We start from the raw sequence: 21,856 nt of genomic DNA on the forward strand, positions 1-21,856 counted from the left end.
GGCTCAGCTTCCATAAAACATGTTGCATGATGTGTTCAGTGACCAGCTTCCAGATTATATCCCATTATGCAAAAGAAATGTCAGTAAAGCATGTCAAAAATGTTTGCATGTGCTACACAGACAGAAGAAGCTATACAGTAAGTGTGGAGCTGTTAGATAATGAGCTATCAAAACATTCCAGGAGTGCTTAGTGTACGGGGATTGTGTATGTGTGACAGATGACAACGTGATGTAACGGCATCTCTTCTAATTACTGTGTTACAGTACAAGTGTGTGTGACCGTTAGATGGGTAAACATCTCTGTGCTTTGCACCTTTGAGCTGAAGTTTCTGTTCTTTATTCAGTCATGAACTTTAGAAACTGTTGAAGTGTTAAATGGAAAAAAAAGGAACATCAGCATTTCCTCTTTGACACGTGAGTGTCCTTTTACACAAGACACAAGTATCAGAAGTGACAGAATCAACAGAGACAGTGACCATGTCGGTCGCACACACACACACGCACACGCACACACAAACACACACACACACACACACACCTTACCACAGACAGACAGGCCAACAACAACACACAGACAGGCAGATATAGACAAGTGTGACAAATACACACAGAGGCGAGATGCAGAGTGTGAAAAACATGCCTGCATTCACCCCATACACACAGGCGTATTTTTAGTTAATTTGTGAACCGATTCTATTTACATTTCTGACAGTACATCACCTCGTCCCTATCGATTTTCACACATACAGTCTTTGGCTTTGTCTGCTGTACTGCGGGGAGAAATATTGATATAATATCCTTAGCTGTGCCAAGCTACGTATCATGAGGTATCATGGAGTAGCTAAAATGTGTGTTTGTTTGGTCTTAAAGGCTAAGTTAAACATTTTAACCTACACACGGGGCACTTGGAGCAACAGAAACACTGACACATCATCACTTTTCAAGTTGATATGGTGAACTTGGTGACTATGTAACTCATCCAGTGGTTACAGAGCAACATTATCATTCATTTGGAGTAGAATTTCAGGTCACCTGTTGACTAATCACTCCTTTTAGGTCTGTTTTTGGTCTCTACTAACTACTAACTCCACTATTAACTCTTTAGATGCTAAATGCTGCATCTTGTGCTGGTGTAGGTAGTTCACAGAGCTTGTTTTAGAGCTTATTCTCTGAAAACATCGATGTGAGAGCAGTGGAAGTGAATCAAAACAGCTAAACAACAAACTAAAACTCACTATAAAGCTCAGTGAAACAGAGGAAAATAGAATCCGGGTCATAATACTCCATAGAAGTCCCATACAGATCTCACATAGCTTTCATTCTGTCATTACAAAAATATTGATTATAGTGACTTTTAGTGACCTTTTTTGCTTATTCAACTGTCTCTATATGTTCAGACACCATGTCCACATTAGTAATAACTTTCTTGAGATTTATCACTAGCTATTAATCTTGGTCCCCAAACTGTCTGGGTGACCCCCCGCTGTGGTGGATCGATATCATCAGAAATATTTTGACACAGTGTCTGGTTACACTTACAAAACGAGAGGCTCAATGACAGCTGGCTGCAACCTACAACCATAAATACCAGAAAAGAACCAGTGTGTAGGAAGTAGCGGTGTAGTCGTTGACTGCAGCACTCTCACCTCATTCTCTCCTTCTTAGCCAGTGTTTACTTTGTCCTTTCTGGGCTATTGTAGAAACATGTCTGTGTGGAGGAGAGCCCACAGCGTCTGTAGATACAAAAGGCTCATTCTAATGTAACAAAAACATAATAATTCTTTTTATACAGTAATGAAAACATGGTTATGAATAATATATTTAATTTCTGGCATATTCTGTAACTGGTGCCCCCTAATGTTAAACACAGGATGTGTATTAAGTGTTAAATTACTAATTTTCTGTAGATATAACTACACTAAAATTAAAGCTAAGAGTTGGCGCTCAAAGTCGTTGTTTGTTTTTAATCCAAAGTGACTGAAAGTAGAGCAAATTTTGTAAATATGTGTGTGCTATGACACCAAGTAACCTCCAACATGGAGGTGCATGTCCAGATTTAGAGCAGACAAATTGATCAATGTGAGGAATTGTGTTTTCCTACCCTAAGTAAACAGTGTGAAGCAATTCTACTCGTGCAGTTTTTACAAACACACATTCTCTCTCAGTGTCTCTCCCACACACACCCACACACACACACACACACACACACTCACACTCACACTTCAGTCTGCCTTTGGAGCAAAAGAGCCGAGGTCAGAGGTGAATGACTGTGGGAACGAGGAGGTCCCGTAGCGTGAAACTGTCGCTGTCCTGACAAACTGGCCTGTAACATAAACATGCGCACATACATCAGACTGGGACAATAACCCTGAGAAGAGAGCACAATACCCTCCACCACTCCACACTGGGCCTGAAACAATACCACACACGCTGAAACAACACCATAGCCGGGCCTAAGCCAACATGGCACTGGGCAAAAGCTTGAAGCAACACCATTTGGTGAGCAGCACCGAACAATGTTGCAATGGGAAACAATCGAGTGCTGACGAGGCAAAGTTCGCGTCTCAAAGTGTGAGGTCTTTGAGATGCACGGAGGTGAACAAGCCATTGTGAGCACTGTGTGTGTACTGCTGCATGTTTAATGGATTTCTTTCAAGACTAAATGTCTTTTATGCATCTATAAATACATCTTGATTTTTACATTTTGGCTCATTATTCCTGATGTACACACTGTTACGGAAAGCCAACTCTCAAAAGCGTTAAACACTCTACATTTTTTTGATAATCAATGAATAATTTGGTCAATAAAATGTCAAAGCAATGAAAAATGAGACCTCAGAGTGACTCAAATAGCTTATTTTGTCCAATCAGTGGTCCCAAACCAAAAGAAAATTAGATTTTCAATGATATCCAACACAGAAAAGCAGAAAATCCTCATATTACATGACTAGAACCAGAACAGGTTTGGCTGTTTTAGCTTGGTAAATGAATTAAACAATCAATCAATCCTTAAAGATTGCTGAGAAATAAGTTTCCGCTGATCGACTGATGTTGTTCCGCTCAAGTTGAAAGCAAATATAGTGAATTAAATCAATAAATAGTTGCAGCTTTTCACCTGGATTCAGAGTCAGTGATTACACAATATGGCTTGATGGGAGCAGGAGTAAGTGTCCCTAATATTTTGTTTGTGTATTCTTGTTGGTTAAGCCTGGTGTTGAGCCTGTGTGGTTTGTATCCTAATAGGGGCTACCTCGGACTGAGGCCTGGACCACAGCCACAGGGCTATTCATGCTTTGTGACCTGATCCACAGATGCCTCTAAATCCTGCATGCTCACTGCTATAAATCTCTCAAGACATGTAAACACACACACACACACACACACACACTCAAAGGCAGACAGATTATCACACATAAACACATAGAAGAAGTCACACACACACACACACATACTGGACTGAAGGGAAAATTTTAAATCATGCACAGCATTGCATGCATTCAGCCCTGCATGGAAAATTCCCATCTAGCAATCTGACAGGTACAGGGCGCCCTCCTGAGTCCACTTATGTGAACTGCACCAGCTCCAGACGCCCCCCTCCCTTAACATGCTGTGTGAGTGATGAAACCACTCAACGGGCCCATTCTGTTTCATCGAGTAAAAGGCGGAACATTAAAGAGTAAGAGGGTGGAGGATAAAAGGCATGTATTGATTCTTTTCTTTCAAATACTGAATCCACTGGACAATAACCTTCATCATTAATTTATGAATTCAATCAAATTAATCCTGAACAGATGGTATGCAAGTTGATAGATGAAAGTGTCCGTTATCAGGGGTTGAGTGTATGAGGCAAGTGGGGCCATACGTAGCCACTTCTATATAGTGTGTGTGTGTCTGTGTGTGTGGGTGGGTGGGTGTGTGTTGCTGTTTGAATACTCCCTCGAGGGTGTAGGTTCGGTTTCAGATATAAGGAGGACGCAACAAAGTCAGAGATGCTTCAACCAAAAGATAATCATGTGTATGTTTAATTATTACACTCATTACTTTATAAAGACGTGATACCTTCTAATAAATAACACTGTGTTTGATTAAAATTCAACTGCAGAACTGTGAATAAAACATTTTTATTTCTTCTCTGGATTGCACCTGTCGTTTTTCTCTGAGGCTGCATGAAGCTCCAGTAAACAACCTCCTCCAATAAGGTGGTGATGTGGGGAGGATATGTGGAGCCTGACAGGCAAAACCAAGGGTAAAAAAAGAGATCAGAAAGCACCTCTGCTGCTCCTAAAGGCCACAGTATACTTGAAAATAACTTATTTGTATGAGGTGTTGCAACAGCTAAAATTGAAGGCAAAACTCAATGATTTCGTAGAGGCTTTTCCTCTGAGTTCACGATAACAATTGAAGGCAATTTAAATCAGCATATCAACTTTTTATCAACTTTTCTCTTCTCTGATCTGCATTATTGAAGCTGGACAGTAAAAGGACACGATTTAGTCCAGCCTTTTGGCATTTTGGATCCCGTCCATCCGTCCATTTTCTGTAACCTCTTATGGTTATCAGGGTCTGGTTTTGGGCAAGAGGCAGGGTACACCCTAGACAAATCACCAGTTCATCACAGGGCACATAGAGACAAACAATCATTGTCTTACAGACAATTTCGAGTTGTCCAATTAACCTATTAACTGCATGTCTTTGGACTGTCACTACTGAACCGCCGGGCCACCGGATTTAGATTCCATGTTCATGTAAACATTGAGTTAGATGAACAAGCAAAATTAATTAACATTAACAATGACTCCTTTCTATCCAAGTGTCCCAGTAAAGCCTGAAACTAAAGCAGCTAAATGGAATTCAGCCATCGTTGATTTCCTTATTTACGCCTTTGTTTTTGCTGTGACCTGACGTGAACAAAAAGCTGTTGCAGGATGATGTAATGTAAATGTACTGTACCTTTCACGCCGCAGACATTTCATGTCAGCAGGAAGAGCACATGCTTGATAACGTTAATGAGTGTGTCTAAGTAAACCATGTCAGTGAGCCAACATGCACAATAGCAGCTGTGTTGAAGTGGAGCATCCAAATGCAACCCAGCCAACAGTTATGTTATTAATTAGTCCTCTGCTTTTCATGCTAGGAGAAGTCTTATTGTCTGCTGTCAGTCGCCCTTGTGGATGAGCCTGTTTAGGGTGGGTGTTAGACGTTCTTTGACAATTAAACCAGCTTCAGTTTCTACTGGAAACATTAGACCAACAGAACAGAGAGTGCTGGGGAAAGACATAAAAATAGGAGCTAATGAAGCACCCGAAGGCTTTACTTTATGAATAATTTGTGAACTTTTAATTCCATATGCACGTTATAAATATCTCATATTGCCAATGAGGCAGAGAGAGAGAGAGACCCTTGTTTATTCAACAGCACCATGTGATCACCTTATCTTTCCTGATAGGAGCAACACAGTAAATCCTGCTGAGCCTGAGGTTGAACCATGCCTGCAGACCAGGAGAACATGGCTGACGTGACGTCCTGACCCTGTAGCTCTTTTATTCATGTAGATGCTCTCCTTCAAATAGTTTCAAATTCCTTTTACACCTCCTTTGTTTCACACCACTTCCTGTTCCTGTTGTCCACCACCTCACCTCCTCGCCACACACACACACACGCACACACACTCCTTCTCCTTCTTCCACAGTCTTGGGTTGTGTGGATGAGACAAGCTGAGCCTTGCAATGTTGGCTTGATCAGAAGCGAGACAACTGCAGACCAGGGTGGATTACATGTATATGGACTCATGTGACGCAAAACATTGACCTGATTATCAAATTATAATACAGTAAAGTATCATTTATTGTTAAATATCTGGGGCTTCACTCTGATTTAGACACATTTAAAGTTATTAGACGTTGAGTTCGGTTCTGGATTGCACAGAAATTATTCAGGTTTTGAGCCAGGCTCGGCTCAAGCTCTGGAGAGCGGGGCTCATATACTCGGGGTGCTAGTAGTTTTCCACTGGAGGTTGCTGACTGAATACAGAGAAAGACGGTGTTTGTTCCACCTCCTCCATCGTTTTCACCCCTTCACCTCTCCTACGACTACATGATCTATTCAGCCGCTGTCCACCATCTCTTTGTTCGACCTTCAGCGCATAGACATCGTGTTTTGCAACATTTTCTTTTCCACTTTCTTTCCCACTCCTCCATCTCCCTCCCTCACTCTCTCTCTTTCTCCCTCTCAATTCCTGAATAGCACGGCCAGAAATAATCGCAGACAAGCCAGCACCCACCCCCCCCCCCACCACCCTCAAGTCACCCAACCCACCCCATCATTGCACCTCATGCCACTGGTACCATGACGACTGCTTAGACTCTCAAAAGCCCATAGCCAACACGAGCCCATCTCTCCCTCTGTGCCAGGATAATACAGCCTTTTCATGTTTTAGTGGAAAGGCCATTACAATGAAGACTGATGATGCTTACAGGCAACAAATTAAAGATTCTTCTTCTTCTTTCTACGCTTCTACAGAGATTTTTTTTGCATGTTTAACAATGGCAAAAAATGGAAACTGGTGCTTTTCTTATCATTTATTCAGGCTTACAACAGGATTGACAGTGACCTAGTTGCACACTTCCCACATGCACCCCCTCCCCACCCAGTCTTCCCGAGTCTGCACCCGACAGCATGCATGCACTGACTGGAAGGTGGGGGTCTGTCTGTGTTGTAGGATCAAAGTGGGAGCTCGTGTGTAACTATGCTTTCCTAGCATGTGAAGAGAAACCATAAAATTGGTCTCTAATATCCTGAAGAAACATTTTGTGCTGCAAAGTCCACCGTGCGATGAACTACACGCACTGAATCTACATAATAGACGCACAGCTAGCCTTTAAGTTCATATTGTACATTGAGAAAGTTGCATTGTTTGTAGCATGAGGATAAATCCCACACAATTACATGAATCAGTTAACATCGATTTATTGATAAGGTGAATTGTACTAGGGCTGCAGCCAATGAACACACTTCCCACAAGTCCAGGACAACATCTTAGAATGTCTCGTTTTGAAGATATTCAATTTTCAAATATAAAACAGCAAAAAGGACTAAATTGACTAATCAGTTTAACTCTCCACAAATTTAAAAATCCCCAGAAGAGAAGCTAAAATGCATCAAAGAAAAGCTACAACACTGTGCAGCTATCATTGCCAGTGTCTGCACCACCATGACCAAAAACAATCATATTACAAGTAGCTTAAAGGAGTGTAGTAGCCTTACAGTAAGTGGCCACAATGTGATTGTAACATAAAGCTTTGTGTAGCTTAAGACTGATCACACACACACACACAGCCACCACAGTTCCTATCAACACTGTCCCATCACTCTGCCCAGCTGGCTAGCAGCTGTAAATCCAGAGCTTTATTTCTCTATCACTTCCTCCATATCCACAGAGCATTTCACTGTACAGTTACTGTGCCAAAGGTCACTGCCGGCTGCTGCTGCTGCTTCTGCAGCATTCTCTCCCCCCTTGATATGCAATTTGTCTGACCTGGTTCGAGCCGAGATCGGCCATAATCCAGCAGATCTGCACAGACTACAAGGCTCTCTCTCTCTCTCTCTCTCTCTCCATGGGTCCTTATTTTATTTACAGAGTAAGCAGAGGTAGAAGACTGGAGGCGTGCACACAAACACAGAGACACCCAAAGACACCAACATGCACATATAAACACGCACATTTCATGCATAAAAACATATAAAAAGGAAAACTTTGACAGTTCTCTGAACTGATGTCATAGTCTGCAAGTGGACTTTGATTCTACCTTCACTGAAGAGCAATATTGCATCTGTCCACACTCCTGCCTGTCTGTCAAGGTTGACAAGTCAAGTTTGTTTATATAGTCTAACCACAAGGGTATCACCTTTGAGACAGGCTTAAACACACAACAGTCTTTCCGAGAACAAACTTAATCAACGATCGATCACGAGTTATGCAACAATATCTCAGAGATGAAAAACATAATGGATGAAACATTCGAGGATTTCTCTGCAAGAAGGCTGCAGCTGGCGCAAGAACTTCACACACTTGAACACAGTTTTTTATGATAGCAGTTGTCCAGCTATACATATATCAGTCCTGACGTACAGATTTAAAAAGGCAGTGCACGCCTTTAAAAACCTGTATGACAGAGACCATGTGCACCTTCTATGAATAAATCAATCCTGAAAAAGCAATGCAATCAATATCTGATGTCATGTCTGAGGGCTTGGAGACACTTACAAGCTTTCCACATAGAGACATAAATGTGTCCTGGGTTATTCTGGGAGGAGGCCAGATCCAGGAAGCCATTTCACTTAATTAATCACATGTAAGTGTTTATTAGAGGGGCTGCTGAGTCACCCTAAATGTCCATAATTAGCTAAATAAGTATGTGTAAAATCTGAGGAGCAGCGTAAGCTTGAAACAACCACAGCCTTTGCCTTCCTCAGAGGAAAACAGGTAGACTAAAGTCACTTTACAGATTGAGTTAATGGTGTATGAAAGATTGCTAGAAAATTAATATTTCATCTGTGAAAGTGGCAAGATATGGGTCAAAAAATATTCTGTCTGCTGCGCAGTGATAAAAGATTTTTTTACCCATTTCTCAAGATGCAACTCCATTTCCTAATCCCAAATTAAGTGGTTGATCATTTGGTGAAATAAGAAGCCATAAAAATAAAAATATGGTATAAAAATATACAAGATACAAAGATAACTACACCTCATAATAAAATTTTAATTTTGGTTCACATCAAATTGGACGTATCAGTTAACCACCATCGTTTGCATTAGAAATCCAAATCACGACTTGAAAAATGGGTTAACAATCTTCTTTACTGCACTAGTAAACAGATTTTTTTTCCTATCCTTGGGGACAAAAGAGTCCATGATGATTCTGGAAATATCTTCAAAACTGCAGTTAATGTTGTTCAACATCCTTCTGGGTTTTTGAAAGATTGCCAGTGATTTCTGTTTTAGGAAAACAGACGCTAAACTCAGTGACTCGAACGTTGACTTGATTGTTTTGATAATACATGAGATGCATGAACTGGGGCTGCACACTTCTGTATGATTCTGAATTGTGCAATAGGACATAAGAGGAAGAAAGGCCTGGTTGTGGAAAAAGCTACATAACTAACAACGTCAGATGCTGCACTCCTATGTTTTGTTCAACTAGACGTTTTAATGTGCAATTTCATTTTCCAATGTAGCTTCTTAGTAGCAAAAATAAAAGTCAGACCTAAAGTGGACTGGACTGCAGGGCCAGAATGAATCAAAGTCAGAGAGACACTAAGTTCATTTGGTATTTACTATTCGTTCTTTACATCATTTCATCTCTGTAGGCTGTAGAGGTGGTCAAAGTCTCTGGAATCTGAGCAGCACCAGCCTGCATCACAAGAACAGGTTGATCTTTTGAGAGTAGCTCTTAATTCAAGTTAGGGTAGAGGGCTAACACAATGGTGTAATTACATAACACAAAGAAACCCCTCTCTGTCTCTGTCCAGCCGCCCAAGACTGGGCTCCTTTCATCCAGCAAGGGAACACGGTGACCGGAGAGGGAGTGGAACGATGGAGTCTGCTGCCCACCCCTTTCATAGACTCAGAATAAACACTTGCTATTGTCCCTCTTCATTCGTGTGTATGTGCATATGTGTGTGTGTGAGCATTTGCATGTAGCATTGTTTGTCTTCTGTCAATAAAGATCAATAAAGCTCAGCCAAGTCAGCCACCTGGTAATGCCCCACGATGAACCTCTGACAGCTTCACAGGATTGCATAGGACAGGGATTTTGACCTTGCTGTGTTCACCTCAGCAGACCTTTACACAAGGACGCCTTATGGGAACCCAACCCCTCTCTGCGCACATAGAACCATATTTTCAGTCGTGACCCTGTAACCCTTAACCCCTGGGACTTAGCAATACTGGGGGGACATAACACAGCAAACATTTGAGCCCACAAGCCCATTCCTTCAACTCTGATCACAGCTTGTTCTGCACATTCACAGGGTGCCTTGAAAAACAAGCAATGACTCATGATTGCATAAAAAAAAGACAAGTGAGGCAACTGTTAGAGCCAGAGAGGGGTCTTAGTCTTTGACGTTTATGGCTGTTAGCTATGCCTTCATATTTAATGGACAGATGTGATCTTTTTTGGTTTAAAAAGGGTCCAGGATCTGAATTAGGGGGCTCTATTTATAGTATATGGCAAAGATGGACTATACTATGCATAACATTAATAATAATCATTATGTTTATATGTTACCTTAGAATTAAACTTTTATATCCACCTGTCCACCATGTTGGACCACCATGTTTCGACAGTAGCTCAGGACTTAAGCAAATTCTTTCACACATTTTGCAGCCACCTTAGTTTCTACTCCATGCTCGGAAGAAGAAGGTGAGGCGAGGGGGGTGAATCTACACTGCTAGATTACACTAAATCCTACACACTAGTCCCTCCATCTGTGTAAGTATGCCAATATGTATTGGCATATTTTTATGCACTAGCACATTTTATTAAAGCCTTTTTTAACCATCTACTTGAGCTGCCCATCCTCTGGGGCATTTGGTGGTTGATAAAAAGTACAAAATACACACTGGGGCAGAGAAACCAGCAAAAAAAAACAACGTTTGAGGCCAAATTTTATGCAAGGCATGAGGGTATTAGAGTACATTATTCTCACCAAGCAGGAGGCCTTCCTCCTCTAGAGGAGAGGGGGTTGTCATGAGGAAAAGACTGTCTGTGCTTTCAAAGATTTTGTCTTTAATCAGCGGATCTGTTGGAATTAGAGGTCTGTCTGAGCCTGGGCCTCCCTCCTTTACCCCCTTCCAACCCTGACAACGTGAGAAAGGTGTGAGTGTGTGTGTGTGTTGGTCAGGGGAGTCTTCAACCGTGGGACCAGAACGACATGAGCTGCCACATTGGGCTCATAAATGCACCCTTTGGCGAGCCTACGGCAAATGCAGCTTAGCATAATACAAAAATACCAGACGGTGTGTACTGTGGTGCACTGCTAAATCCACAAAGCAGCTTTCTCCCTCTCTCTCTCATCTCTCTCTGCCCCTCTCCTCCATCTTCCAAAAACACTTCCGCACAAACAGGAATTAATGCCACTGCCAAACAGTCTTTCCTCAGAATAACAACATGTCTGGCCATCTAAAGTTGTCAGGCTTAGTTTTGTTTGTTATTAGAGGACTTATTAAGTGGTAAAGGCCACAGCTAACACCTCGCTAAAGCCGGGATAAATCCAATATTTTGTCCTCTGCATGTAAATAATGACAAAATATAATAAATCCAAAACATTTTAGCACCAACATTAATCACCACAAAATATAAACCATGAATATTCATTAACTTTAGTCCTCTCTGCTTTTTAAAGGGCTTTATTGGTGTTAGTAGAGATCAGAAAATGAGGCCGGTTCAGACAAAATTGACACCAACGTGAACACAGAAACAAATTCAGGTACATGCTGTGAGCTGCATCCAGATTACACCCTACCACATGTGCATTAACAACTAGTGCTGGCATGGGTGTTAGCTGATAGAAGGATATGATGTTTATGTGAGCAGATGGTTAAAACAGACCACTGGTCAGTGAGACGTTTCCCCCCTCAGCCAACACACCTGTGCAGCGTCACACTGTCACATCAACAACGTTGTGCAAGAAAAACAATTAAATTACCGACACAAATGACAGAACATGCTGATGTGTTAAATAAGCTACGCCGATGACGGAAATGTTCGCCGTCACATTAGTGTGATGTTGATGATGGAGGGAGTATTTTCAGTAAACATGTCTTAGCTTGCTCAGAATACCCACATACTGTGGATGTTTTTCAGTGGTAGGGACTCGACAGTGTAGTTAAGGGGCAGGGAATGTGAAAGTGTTCCTAATATAACTACTTGTTAATCACAACATATCTGTATGATTACAGTTACAACATGTGTTCACTCATTTAGTCTATGTACGTGATGGAGAAACTGTGGAGGGGGCATTAGGATATTAGAGTCAAGGGCCATTTAAACTCTTTACTATTGATTGCTTACAGTGATCAAGTAATTTTAAGTTTATTCTGCTGTCAGATTAATTGTAAAACATTCAGACTATTTGGAAAATCCTTAAAGTTAGAGTGACAAAGCGTTGAGATGTAAAATATGTAATGTGTGGCAAAGAAACTATTTTTTTTGTATCTGCATCCTTCCAAAAACCTTTTTTAGATTTTAGATTAAATGGGCTTATGATTTGACTAATAATCATATAATTATGACAGCTAAAATGTGCATAATAAACCCTTTGGTAGCAGTAGTTGATTTTGTGTAAAGATGAAGGCAGAATTTTTATCCATTAGTCTAACTATGAGATTATCATTTCTTGTGAAGATTTGTATTGTCTCTGTGTACCAATAAATCTGTTTTGGGCATGCATGCGGTTGAAGGGTTGCATTAGGCTTGACACTTGTCGTGTTGAAGTGTTAATGAGTTTGTAGTGCCTCATCATGTCAGTGAATGTAATCCACATGACAAAACGTGCATTGGGTCTTGACAACGTATAATGCTTATGAGGAGATGAAGAGAGGACCAGATGGCAGCAGAACAATACCATAAGCATTAGCATCAGAGATCATATAACAGCCTGGTGCAGCTTAATGCAACATATAACATCTCATCATAAGCTGTATGAATATCCTACCTGGACAGACTGCAGAAGCCCAACACAACGCTTCTTGACGTCTTCAAAGGGACACCGTTTGGACAGCATGAGAAGGTGAGCCAGCGTGTCATTCAGGTCACTGTTGGGCGGGCTTCCTGAGGCTGGGGGTGACACAGCTTGTGATGGTATGGGCCTGATGGCCTCCACTTTGCTCATGACCACCTGGCAGATGTTATCCATGGCTTCAGTTCTGGAGATGGCATCCCGACTGCCCAGCCCGTCCCATCTCCCCAGAGACTCCTGGTCCTGCATTTCCATCTTTTGATGTAGGACTAAGGTTTGTGCTGTCTTACAACAGGCTGCACAACAGATAACAAATGAAACAGTGTTTTCATTACAGCATCAGAACAACCTTTAACAAAGATATTAATATTATCTATTGACATATTACCTGATATTGCCCCATCACAGATACAGATACACACAGAAGTAACCAGACCAGGGCATAATAAAATGAATGAAATACCCATAAAAATCAACATTCAGATGGAAAAATCGAATATACAGTCTTACTTATGGATTTGCAATACTGCCCACAATGGCCCAACACAATGCTATCACATAGATATCAGAAGCAGAATAAAAGGTAAGGAAAAATCTCTGTGTTGCTTAATTTACAGTCACATGCACATGGTATATTTCATCATATCACCCGACCCTGCCCAGTAAATAACTCTTTAAACAATAAATTGAATAATTCTTGAACAGAGCCAATATTAGTCGGACTCTTGCAGAAAAACAGGGATGATTTAAATCCCAAATTGTAACAGTGCACTGTTAAAAACTTACAAGTAAAAAAGAAAAAAGAAGCCTGGTTAAAGTGCAGACTATTTACTCATGACACAGGCCATCATAATCTGGCAATTAAAGTGTTATTGCCTCACATTGCGTTTGCAAACGACACTGAACGGACGTTGGTTAATGGTTAATGACTTTTTATTTAAATGTTAAGACATATCAGGATAAAAAAAATAAATGCACAAATACGCAACTTGTCATTTAAGTGAGCTCCATTCAATCTCTCTCCCCATGTCTTCTCCTTTCGTGTCAAGGCTTTTCCAAGCTGCCCGTTAACAAAGACACCACTCAAAGTACAAAACACAGCCGCGGCGGAAACAACATTCCTGCACACAAACCTTTCACTGTGGACCAAAAACAACAAGTGTCACTCTCAAATACTCACTTTGTCCACATTCTCTGGTGCAGGTCTTCTGCTACGGGACGCCTTGACACTGCACTGACCAGTAAACGTTAGTCCCTGGGTAGAGACGAGAGGAGGCAACAATTTGAGGGTGAACGCTTGATTGGCAGGGATCGCCGGCCAATTAGGGAGCGCTGTTGACAATAAAGGGGCGTTACCACGTTGATGCTGACACATGATTGGTTGGAAGGTAGTTGCCAAGCTCGCGGGGGAAGGTTTTATGGGAGTTGAATTCTCTTCGTTCGGAGTGTGTTTTCAAGCGGAGCTCCTCGGAACTACACCTCCCATGATGCCTTTCGTCGCCACCAGCCACCCCCCCCTCCTCCTTTCTGTTGTTTATCAGTAATAACTGAAAGAAAAGGCAGAGGATAGAGTTAGACAGAGGCGTTAATTTTATATTTTATATAACCGTATCTGTGTATAAACTGACAAACCACACACTGAAACACGTGTTCTATATAAGAGAAGTCAAACTTAGATTCTGTTGTGGCATGTAAAGACAAAGGGGCTGTCCCTGACAAATAAAAAAAACAAAAAAAACATTTACATAACATGCACAAATATGCAAAGAGAACTATTTCTAAAAGAAGTTTTCCAGAAAATGCTTTTTTTTTTTTATCTCAGTGCAGCACACCTGCCACGCTGCAGACAGGCTCTTTGGTTATTTGCATACCACTGTGCAAATGTTTACAGGGTGATTGATTGATTTACTGCCTCGGCTAACCAGAAATAGCTTAAATGATTAGAAAATAGCCCCAGCATTTATGTTTAAATTTGTTATTTCTTCACAAAATGTGATGTATTTTAGTGTCCCATTTTGTAGATCACAATCTATTTCTTACATCACATACAGTAATCAAGGCCACAGCTGGCACTGTGAAAGATATGTGTGTGCTTAAAGAAGAATTATAATATTATGTGTAATATGTGTCACTCTCAACTTTGGAGCCTGTTTTCTTCCCTCAGACCCGCCTCAGTATTTCTAAAATCCTGGCTATAGAGCTGTTTCACATTTCTGCCAGCAGTTTTGCAATGTCTTAGATTTTTTTGAAGGGCAAGTGTATTATAAATGAAGTGAGCATTCAAAGAATTTCATCTAAAACAAATCACTTTGAAATAACTTGCAACTGACCTTTATGTTGAAATATTTTACATCTTCACATAATTTGATGTCGCTTCCCATTTTGCAGATCACATTCAGTAGGGGCTCCTTCTTACATCACATATATTAATCAAGGCCACAGCTACCACTAGCGTGTTATAAATGCAGTGAGCATTCACAGAACTTAATCTTAATAAAGGTGCAGTGTGCTGGATTTAGTGGCATCTAGTGGGGAAGTTCCTGATTGCAAACAACTGATGACCACTCGGCTCACCCTCCCGTTCAAACATGAAGGAGAAACTAAGGTGCACATAAAACCAACAAAAACCACAAAAGGTAATATCAAGAGTCAGTGTTTGATTTGTCTATTCTGGGTTTGTAGAAACATGATGGTTCAAAACGACAGACTCTGTGGAAGAGGACCCTCTGTAGATATAAAGGGCTCATTCTTATATACACAAATGAAAACATAGTTAAACTCCATTTCTGCCAACAGATCCCCTTAAATGTTACACACTTTGTTACACAAATCACTTGTGGAAAACATTTCAACATTTTAATTGTATCTTGCTAAAATGTTTCTACACTTTACATTTGCCCCAACGTGGAGTGGGTGTAAGCTTATGTTGTTTTAGTTCTAGTTACAACTGTTACAACTGACAGGTTATTGGTTGAAAATATCTGCATTTTTTATTAGTAAGTAACTTAAGAGACTTAAAATAATAATTAACTTCAATCAAAAATAGCTTAAATGATGGCGATGAATCTTGAAATTTACATTTATGGATGTGAAATTTCCCAAATAAAATATAGAGGTTGACAATAATACAGTTTCTTTTCTTTGTATTCAAAATAAGTAATAATGTTTTTTCCCCTCAATGCTGTTTTGTTTTACACGGTAGATTAGATTAAATTAGATTAGATATTCTTTATTCATCCCACCATGGGGAATTTTACTTGTTACAGCAGCAGAGAAAAGTGTAGCATACACTACAGAATTAGGAAAAAGTAAAAAAGGCACAAAAAACAAACAAACACAATAAACAGACAGAAATGAAACAGACAGAAATATCTATAACCTACGCAATAAACACGAAAAACAATCAATCTTCAAAACAGACAGGTACTGAGGAGACCATGATACAAATAATAATAATATTGTTGCAAGAGTAGTGACCATAATATAAATAATATTACAAAAGTAAGGGACCATGATATAAATAATAACTGCAAGGTATATGTGAAATTAAAAAAAGAGTATATAGTTCTCAAGTTCTTTCCGAAATGTAGAAGTTTGTGTAGTGGCCATTTGTCAACAGAAAACAAAACTTTAAACCAAACAAAATCAAAAGGCCACTGATGCACCATGGGGATGTGGTTTAACGCAGGCAAAAGAAGATTAATGTCCAAACTGAATGCTGAATCGTTTTGTGATGATTTATTTCAAAATAATAAAAACAAACAAAAGAACAAAGAAAACCATGGGCCCACCCAGGTGCCTACCTATCTAAATAACCTCAAGTGCCCAGTATGACCCATTTACCAAAAAATAAACCAAAATACCAACCCTGCCAATCTAAATATCCCAAACAAATAATAAATAAACAAAAAACAAAGAATATTAGCAAATCTAAATAAAGCAAACACTTGAATTTATCAAACAAACTTACTCATAATTAGATAATTAAATTTACAACTAAACACAACAAAGACTAACTTCACAAATAGCTCCTACAGTGTGTATTTGTGTCACGCTGAAGTCTGGAGGAGCAGTGAGGAGCAGTGAGGAGGACTGGAGGAGGAAACAAACAGTGCGCACTCACTGCGCAGGCGGAACCTTTTGAGACGAGGGCGGCAAAGAGGAGGGAAATTTAAAAAGTCCGCACCGCCTGCTGCTGCTGCTGCTGGCGGTGACAGGACAACTGAAGTCTGTCGACGACATCAGTTAAATTGCTACATGAAGAAAAAACAAACATTTAAAACTCCCCCAGGAGAATAATAAACACAAACATATGATCCTCCTCTTTGCGCCAAAATGGAGGCTCACTACGAACAGGTAACGTTCGACGACCAGCCGTTAAGGAGCCGTTAGCTCCGAATGTGGCTAACGCGTTAGCTCCAGCTTTGTTTACGTCCGGCGAGCTGCCTGTGTTTAGCTGCTCCGGCTGTGTGAAGGAGCCTTTCTGTCGGTTTGTTTCGAGGACGGAGGTCACCACAATTAATTTAACATTATATATTATATTCGTAAACAATTCTGGTTGTTTTTTTGCTCGCGTAACGTTAGATTTCTGTGAACTTTTTAGCAGCGTAACTATGGGTTTGTTGTTGTTAAAGGTCGTTTAATCGGTCAGATTTGTAGTTTACTAACAGCAACTGTCATGTTCACTCATTTTTAACTTTTACACAAGTAAAATCCAGCTCCAAACATTAAAATAAGTACATTTTTATTGTTTTATATCACTGTAAAGCGAATATTGTATTGGTATTGTGGTGTCAGTGTCAATCCATTTGAAGACCTCATCTTTATGAGGTATTTTGTTAATATTTTCTTTGCTTTTTAAAGACAAATAATGCTGAAATCAATCATTGCAGTTTTTTCCCCTCTTCTTGCTTTGTAGATTTTAGACTCACCCTCCAAAAACAGTTACATTGGGAGCTATTATCAGCCTCCGGACAGGATGCTACCCGTACCAAGAAAGCTGGATTTCGCTGCACAACCCTCCACAAGCACGGACCCTGACACGAGCAGCCCTAATATTGACAGCAGAGGTACGACACAGCCATTATGTAAAGCTTACTGTCTTAGACAATGGCCACGTTCTGCTGTAATCACCACACGTGCTTTCATGTTCAGCTGTTGTTGATGCACTGAAGACCCTCCAGCAGAAAATCAGGCGGCTGGAGCTGGAGAGGAAGCAAGCAGAAAGGAGCTTCCGGCAGTATTCCCACGATGCACAGAAACAGGCCACAGCATCTTCCAGCGTGCCCAGTCAACCAGCAGCCAGCCTGCCCGAGTCAGACAACTCTGGCAGGAAAGGTGAGTAATGGATGATGCAAAGGGAGAGGCCACTGCTGACATTACGTAAATAAATGCAAAGTGTTTTCTGTGAATCTTCTTTAATGGTCGTGTCTGTGTTGATGATAACAGAGCTGGACTCAAAGCTGCAGTCTACAGAGGCCCGGTGTAAGGTTCTAGAGAAGCAGCTGGACTACATGAGGAAGATGGTTGAAAATGCTAAGAAGGAGAGGAATGCCATCATGGAGGATCAGGTAGTCCAAAGGCGTTAACGAATCTTTCTTTAAAACTATAAAGCTGTTATTATTAATATGTTTTAATATGAGAACTCCTTCACAGAAGCGTGTACCATTACCTCCTTACATCTAGAAATACAAGGAAGTAAAGGAACACAGCGTGTGTTTGCATGTTACTAAGCTGTCATGTAATCTGTTTACCTCTTCAGGCTTCGCTGCAGAACCAGCAGCCGAGCAGCTCAAATACCCAATCTCAGCGGGAGAAGCTGGAAAAACTTGAATCCGAGTGTCTCAAACTGAGTAGGACCCAAACTCTGGCAGAGGTATTTTACCGTGATTCATCTCAACACAAGTCATCACAGGCTGCGTGATAAGATTAATTATTTCTGTGCAATTTTGCTTTCCAGATGAAACTTGCCATTCTGGAGCAAAAACTACTGAAAGAAGAGCACGAGCGTCAACTTGTGCAGGAGAAAGCGGACCAGGTCAGTCCACAGACACTTCACTTATCGGGTCAGCTCTTTGAAGTAACAATGACAGGAAGTATCCACAGTTCCACCTTGTTTTTTTTCCTTACCCCAACATGCACACATTTCACAATAAATGCAGAAATTATGTTTTTTTTTTACTTTTACTCTCTATCAAGTGTTCTCTAGTGGGTTATAAGTTACATAAAATTCACTGTCTAATCATAAAATGCCATAAAAGAATCAAAGAAAGGAAACAAAGAAAGAAGGAAGCTTTTACTGACTTTAATCATGCTAATATTGTCGCGTCCACAGCTGCAGAAGGAGTTGGACATCAACTTTCGATTGTCTGTGTCGTCTTCTGAAGAGAAGCCAAAGAAGAAAACAAAAAAGTCCACCAAGGTGCTTCTCTTACTGACAAAGCTGATTAACAGTGTGTATTTAGTTGATAAGGACAACATTTGTTTGCACAGTAGTGATAAGAGCTGTCTTCTACCTCAGAAAACCTTGAGACAGAATGAGCCGACGTCACCAAGTCTTCCGAAGCACAAAAAAATGCCGTTTGTTGCAGGAACGGTACGTCAGTTCTTATGCTCAGCACTAACTAAAAACCACATACTACTCACCGTTTCCCTGTTTTTGATTCCTTTTGATTGTTTTTTTTTATCTCCCCCTACCTGTCACAGTCAACAAGCCCAAGCCATTCAGTCCACGCCAACATACAAAGTATACTCCACATGATGAAACACCATCAGCCCCAACTGTGCGAACGAGTGAGCGCTCTGCAAAAATCTGGATGCGGAGCCAAGAAAAGCCTCCAAAAGGATTTCTCTCCATCTTCCACCACTTCGCACAAACCTGACAGGGAGCCTGAAAAATTAGATCAGTCACTGGGCTCGCTTTCTGATCTGCTCTTGGCTCTGCAGGACGAGCTAGGACAAATGAGCTTGTGAGTCAGCTTTTTTATTTGTTATTTTATTTGACTTTTTATTTTTTTATTTTACACATTTAGTTTTCTGTTTCTGTGTTGTTTTTGTGTCAGCGAGCATCAGGAGTTGGTGGGTCAGATAGATGCAACCCAACATCCCGAGCAGAGGAAAGATCTGCAGAGAGAACTGGAGAGGTTGGTCACCAGGATGGAGGAGAAAGGAGCTCAGATCACGAAGCTCCGCAAACACCAGCAGACAGTACGTAAACCACCACTCGGTACAATCCAGAGGCATCTTTGTAAAGATCAATTTCTTATTATGTAAAAGTGCTGTATGCCAATAGAAAAAGTCCCTATAGTGTAGGTGTCTAATGTTTTCTGTCTTCGTCATCTGCACAGGTCCATAAATTGACCCAGAGCCAACCTGTTGAGCACACAACCAAGAAGTTGAGTGGAATCAAGCCCCCAGCTCCCTCTCCTGTTAGGTCTAAGCAGAAAGCAAAGAAAGGTGGGACCCAACCCAACAACCTGCAGCTCCTCAGAGAAACACAGAAGTTCAGAAACAGCCTAAAACAAGACGACGTCTCCTGGGAAACGTGAGGTTTCTGTGTACAGGCTTTGATACTACAGCTGGTTGGACCACAAAACTCCCCTTGGTTGTTTGCAGCCTGTTTTCTCTTTTAAGCGGTCTCGGGTATATGTTTTTAATCCACAAACAAAAAGAGGGAATAAAGTGTTTTAATGTTTTCCACTGGGCTTGATAATGCATTACACGTTACGAAATCTTGCACATACAGGGTCCTTCATAGGTAGATCTGATCTCAAATGAAGCTGGAGTAATCTATTTTTAATATTTAAGATGTTAATAAAGCTTATTCTCTCTACGTATTGTGAATACATGTTTCACTTCTGACCAACTGAAATGTTTTTCTAAATCTGCACCAATGTTTGGACTTCATACAGAGATCCACTAGGTGGCAGTGCCCAGCATATGTGTCTATAAATGTGAAGACTTTTAACCCCTGACATACCACACAGTTACACGTATAATAATAAGATATAACTTTCAGGTTTTGTGCACTCTCAAGCTCCTGATGTCTTTAACATCCTATGACTGAGATGGATCAAATGCTTTGTGAACTCTGTTACAGCAGCTGGTTGGACAGCTGAGTAAATGTGGCCCTGACCACAGGACAAACGGATGTGGTTTTTATCGCTGTGCACAAGCAGGAGGAACTGCTTTCTGTCACAGGATTTTTGCTATTTCACACAGCCAAAACACTTAAATTCTCTTTAAATTCAACTACGACAGCTATTAGTCATTGTAATTGGACTCAGACATCTCTGGCATGGCTGAGGCTTTTTAATATTTGCTCTGTGTTTACTGGAGTCAGCCACCTTTTTATGGGATGAATAAACCACATGTGGAGCTGCGTCATAACATTCCTGCATCATTTCCTCGTTATCGGGTCAACCATTTACACATTTTTGATAAGTAAGAAGAGTTTCTGACCTTTAAAGCCAGGTCACTCCCTACACCACCAACTTTACAGTGGTTGTTCGGTCACAAATTGTTGAAATAAAAACTAAAAACCGTGCAACATCCCTAACTGCCCTGTCCAACATCCCCGGTCACGGGAGAGGAAAACAGCTGAGTGTTATTGTTGCTATCAGCATTCAGCCTTTTCAGTTCATTATCTAGCTCAGTCCTGGTATTCTTGGCATGACTTGGGAGTTCACTGCATGGTTAAATGGACTGAGCTGTCGTATGAGTGAGAGACTTAAACGTAATGCATTGTTTCTCTGTGCTCCCCATATTAGATTATAGAGCATGACTGCACACAGAAATCTGGTTAGTCGAGGCAAGTCAGGACCCCTTCATGGTTATATACAACATCTCCATCCACTCATATTCTCTCCCTCTCTCTCTCTCTCCTGACCCTGCAGCTCCGATACCTTGTGACTCCACGCCCCTGTTTTTGTGTGGTGTTGAATAGCAGTGGTGTGTTCAGAGAACAGTGCACGTAGGAGGGCGAGTCTGTATAAGGCATTCTGTTGTGGGTGTGTGAAAGGATCGTCTATAAACAGCTACTCGTCCATCTTATGAAGCTGTATCTAAGAACATTTGCTTACAGTCAAGTTTACATGGAGAGAGACTGAAATGTATCATC

The 21,856-nt window shown here is 40.9% G+C and overlaps 2 protein-coding genes across 5 annotated transcripts in view; one reads left to right on the forward strand and one right to left on the reverse strand.

Annotated features, from left to right (window-relative positions):
- The window catches only part of sesn1 (sestrin 1), a 53,873-nt gene extending 39,841 nt beyond the window's left edge, over positions 1 to 14,032 (reverse strand). The window contains exons 1-2 of the mRNA XM_027283994.1: positions 13,919 to 14,032; positions 12,715 to 13,034 (exon numbers count right to left, since the gene is read on the reverse strand). Coding sequence (XP_027139795.1) covers positions 12,715 to 12,993 — 279 coding nt within the window. The 5' untranslated portion in view covers positions 12,994 to 13,034; positions 13,919 to 14,032. The remainder of the gene's footprint in view (positions 1 to 12,714; positions 13,035 to 13,918) is intronic.
- A 2,836-nt stretch (positions 14,033 to 16,868) lies between these two features.
- cep57l1 (centrosomal protein 57, like 1) lies at positions 16,869 to 20,580 on the forward strand. Of its 4 annotated transcripts, none has more exons than XM_010735402.3 (11): positions 16,869 to 17,094; positions 17,657 to 17,807; positions 17,893 to 18,075; positions 18,187 to 18,308; positions 18,500 to 18,613; positions 18,698 to 18,775; positions 19,073 to 19,159; positions 19,259 to 19,333; positions 19,444 to 19,706; positions 19,800 to 19,944; positions 20,085 to 20,580. In XM_010735402.3, the coding sequence occupies exons 1-11, from the start codon at positions 17,074 to 17,076 to the stop codon at positions 20,283 to 20,285; spliced, it is 1,440 nt and encodes a 479-aa protein (XP_010733704.3). In that variant the 5' UTR covers positions 16,869 to 17,073; the 3' UTR covers positions 20,286 to 20,580. The 4 variants fall into 4 exon arrangements, with proteins under 4 accessions (XP_010733704.3, XP_027139796.1, XP_027139797.1 ...); XM_027283995.1 differs by lacking the exon at positions 16,869 to 17,094 and adding an exon at positions 17,126 to 17,246; XM_027283996.1 differs by lacking the exon at positions 16,869 to 17,094 and adding an exon at positions 17,127 to 17,227.
- The last annotated feature ends 1,276 nt before the right edge of the window (positions 20,581 to 21,856 follow it).

The sequence above is a fragment of the Larimichthys crocea genome, chromosome XI (genome assembly GCF_000972845.2).
Source record: "Larimichthys crocea isolate SSNF chromosome XI, L_crocea_2.0, whole genome shotgun sequence".
Taxonomy (NCBI): Eukaryota; Metazoa; Chordata; class Actinopteri; family Sciaenidae; genus Larimichthys; species Larimichthys crocea.

Coding starts and splice junctions, on each gene's coding strand:
- cep57l1 (XM_010735402.3), top strand. CDS start 17,074: ATGGAGGCTCACTACGAACAG. Junction 17,095..17,656: donor TGGAGGCTCACTACGAACAG/GTAACGTTCGAC, acceptor CTTGCTTTGTAG/ATTTTAGACTCACCCTCCAA. Junction 18,309..18,499: donor ATGCCATCATGGAGGATCAG/GTAGTCCAAAGG, acceptor TTACCTCTTCAG/GCTTCGCTGCAGAACCAGCA.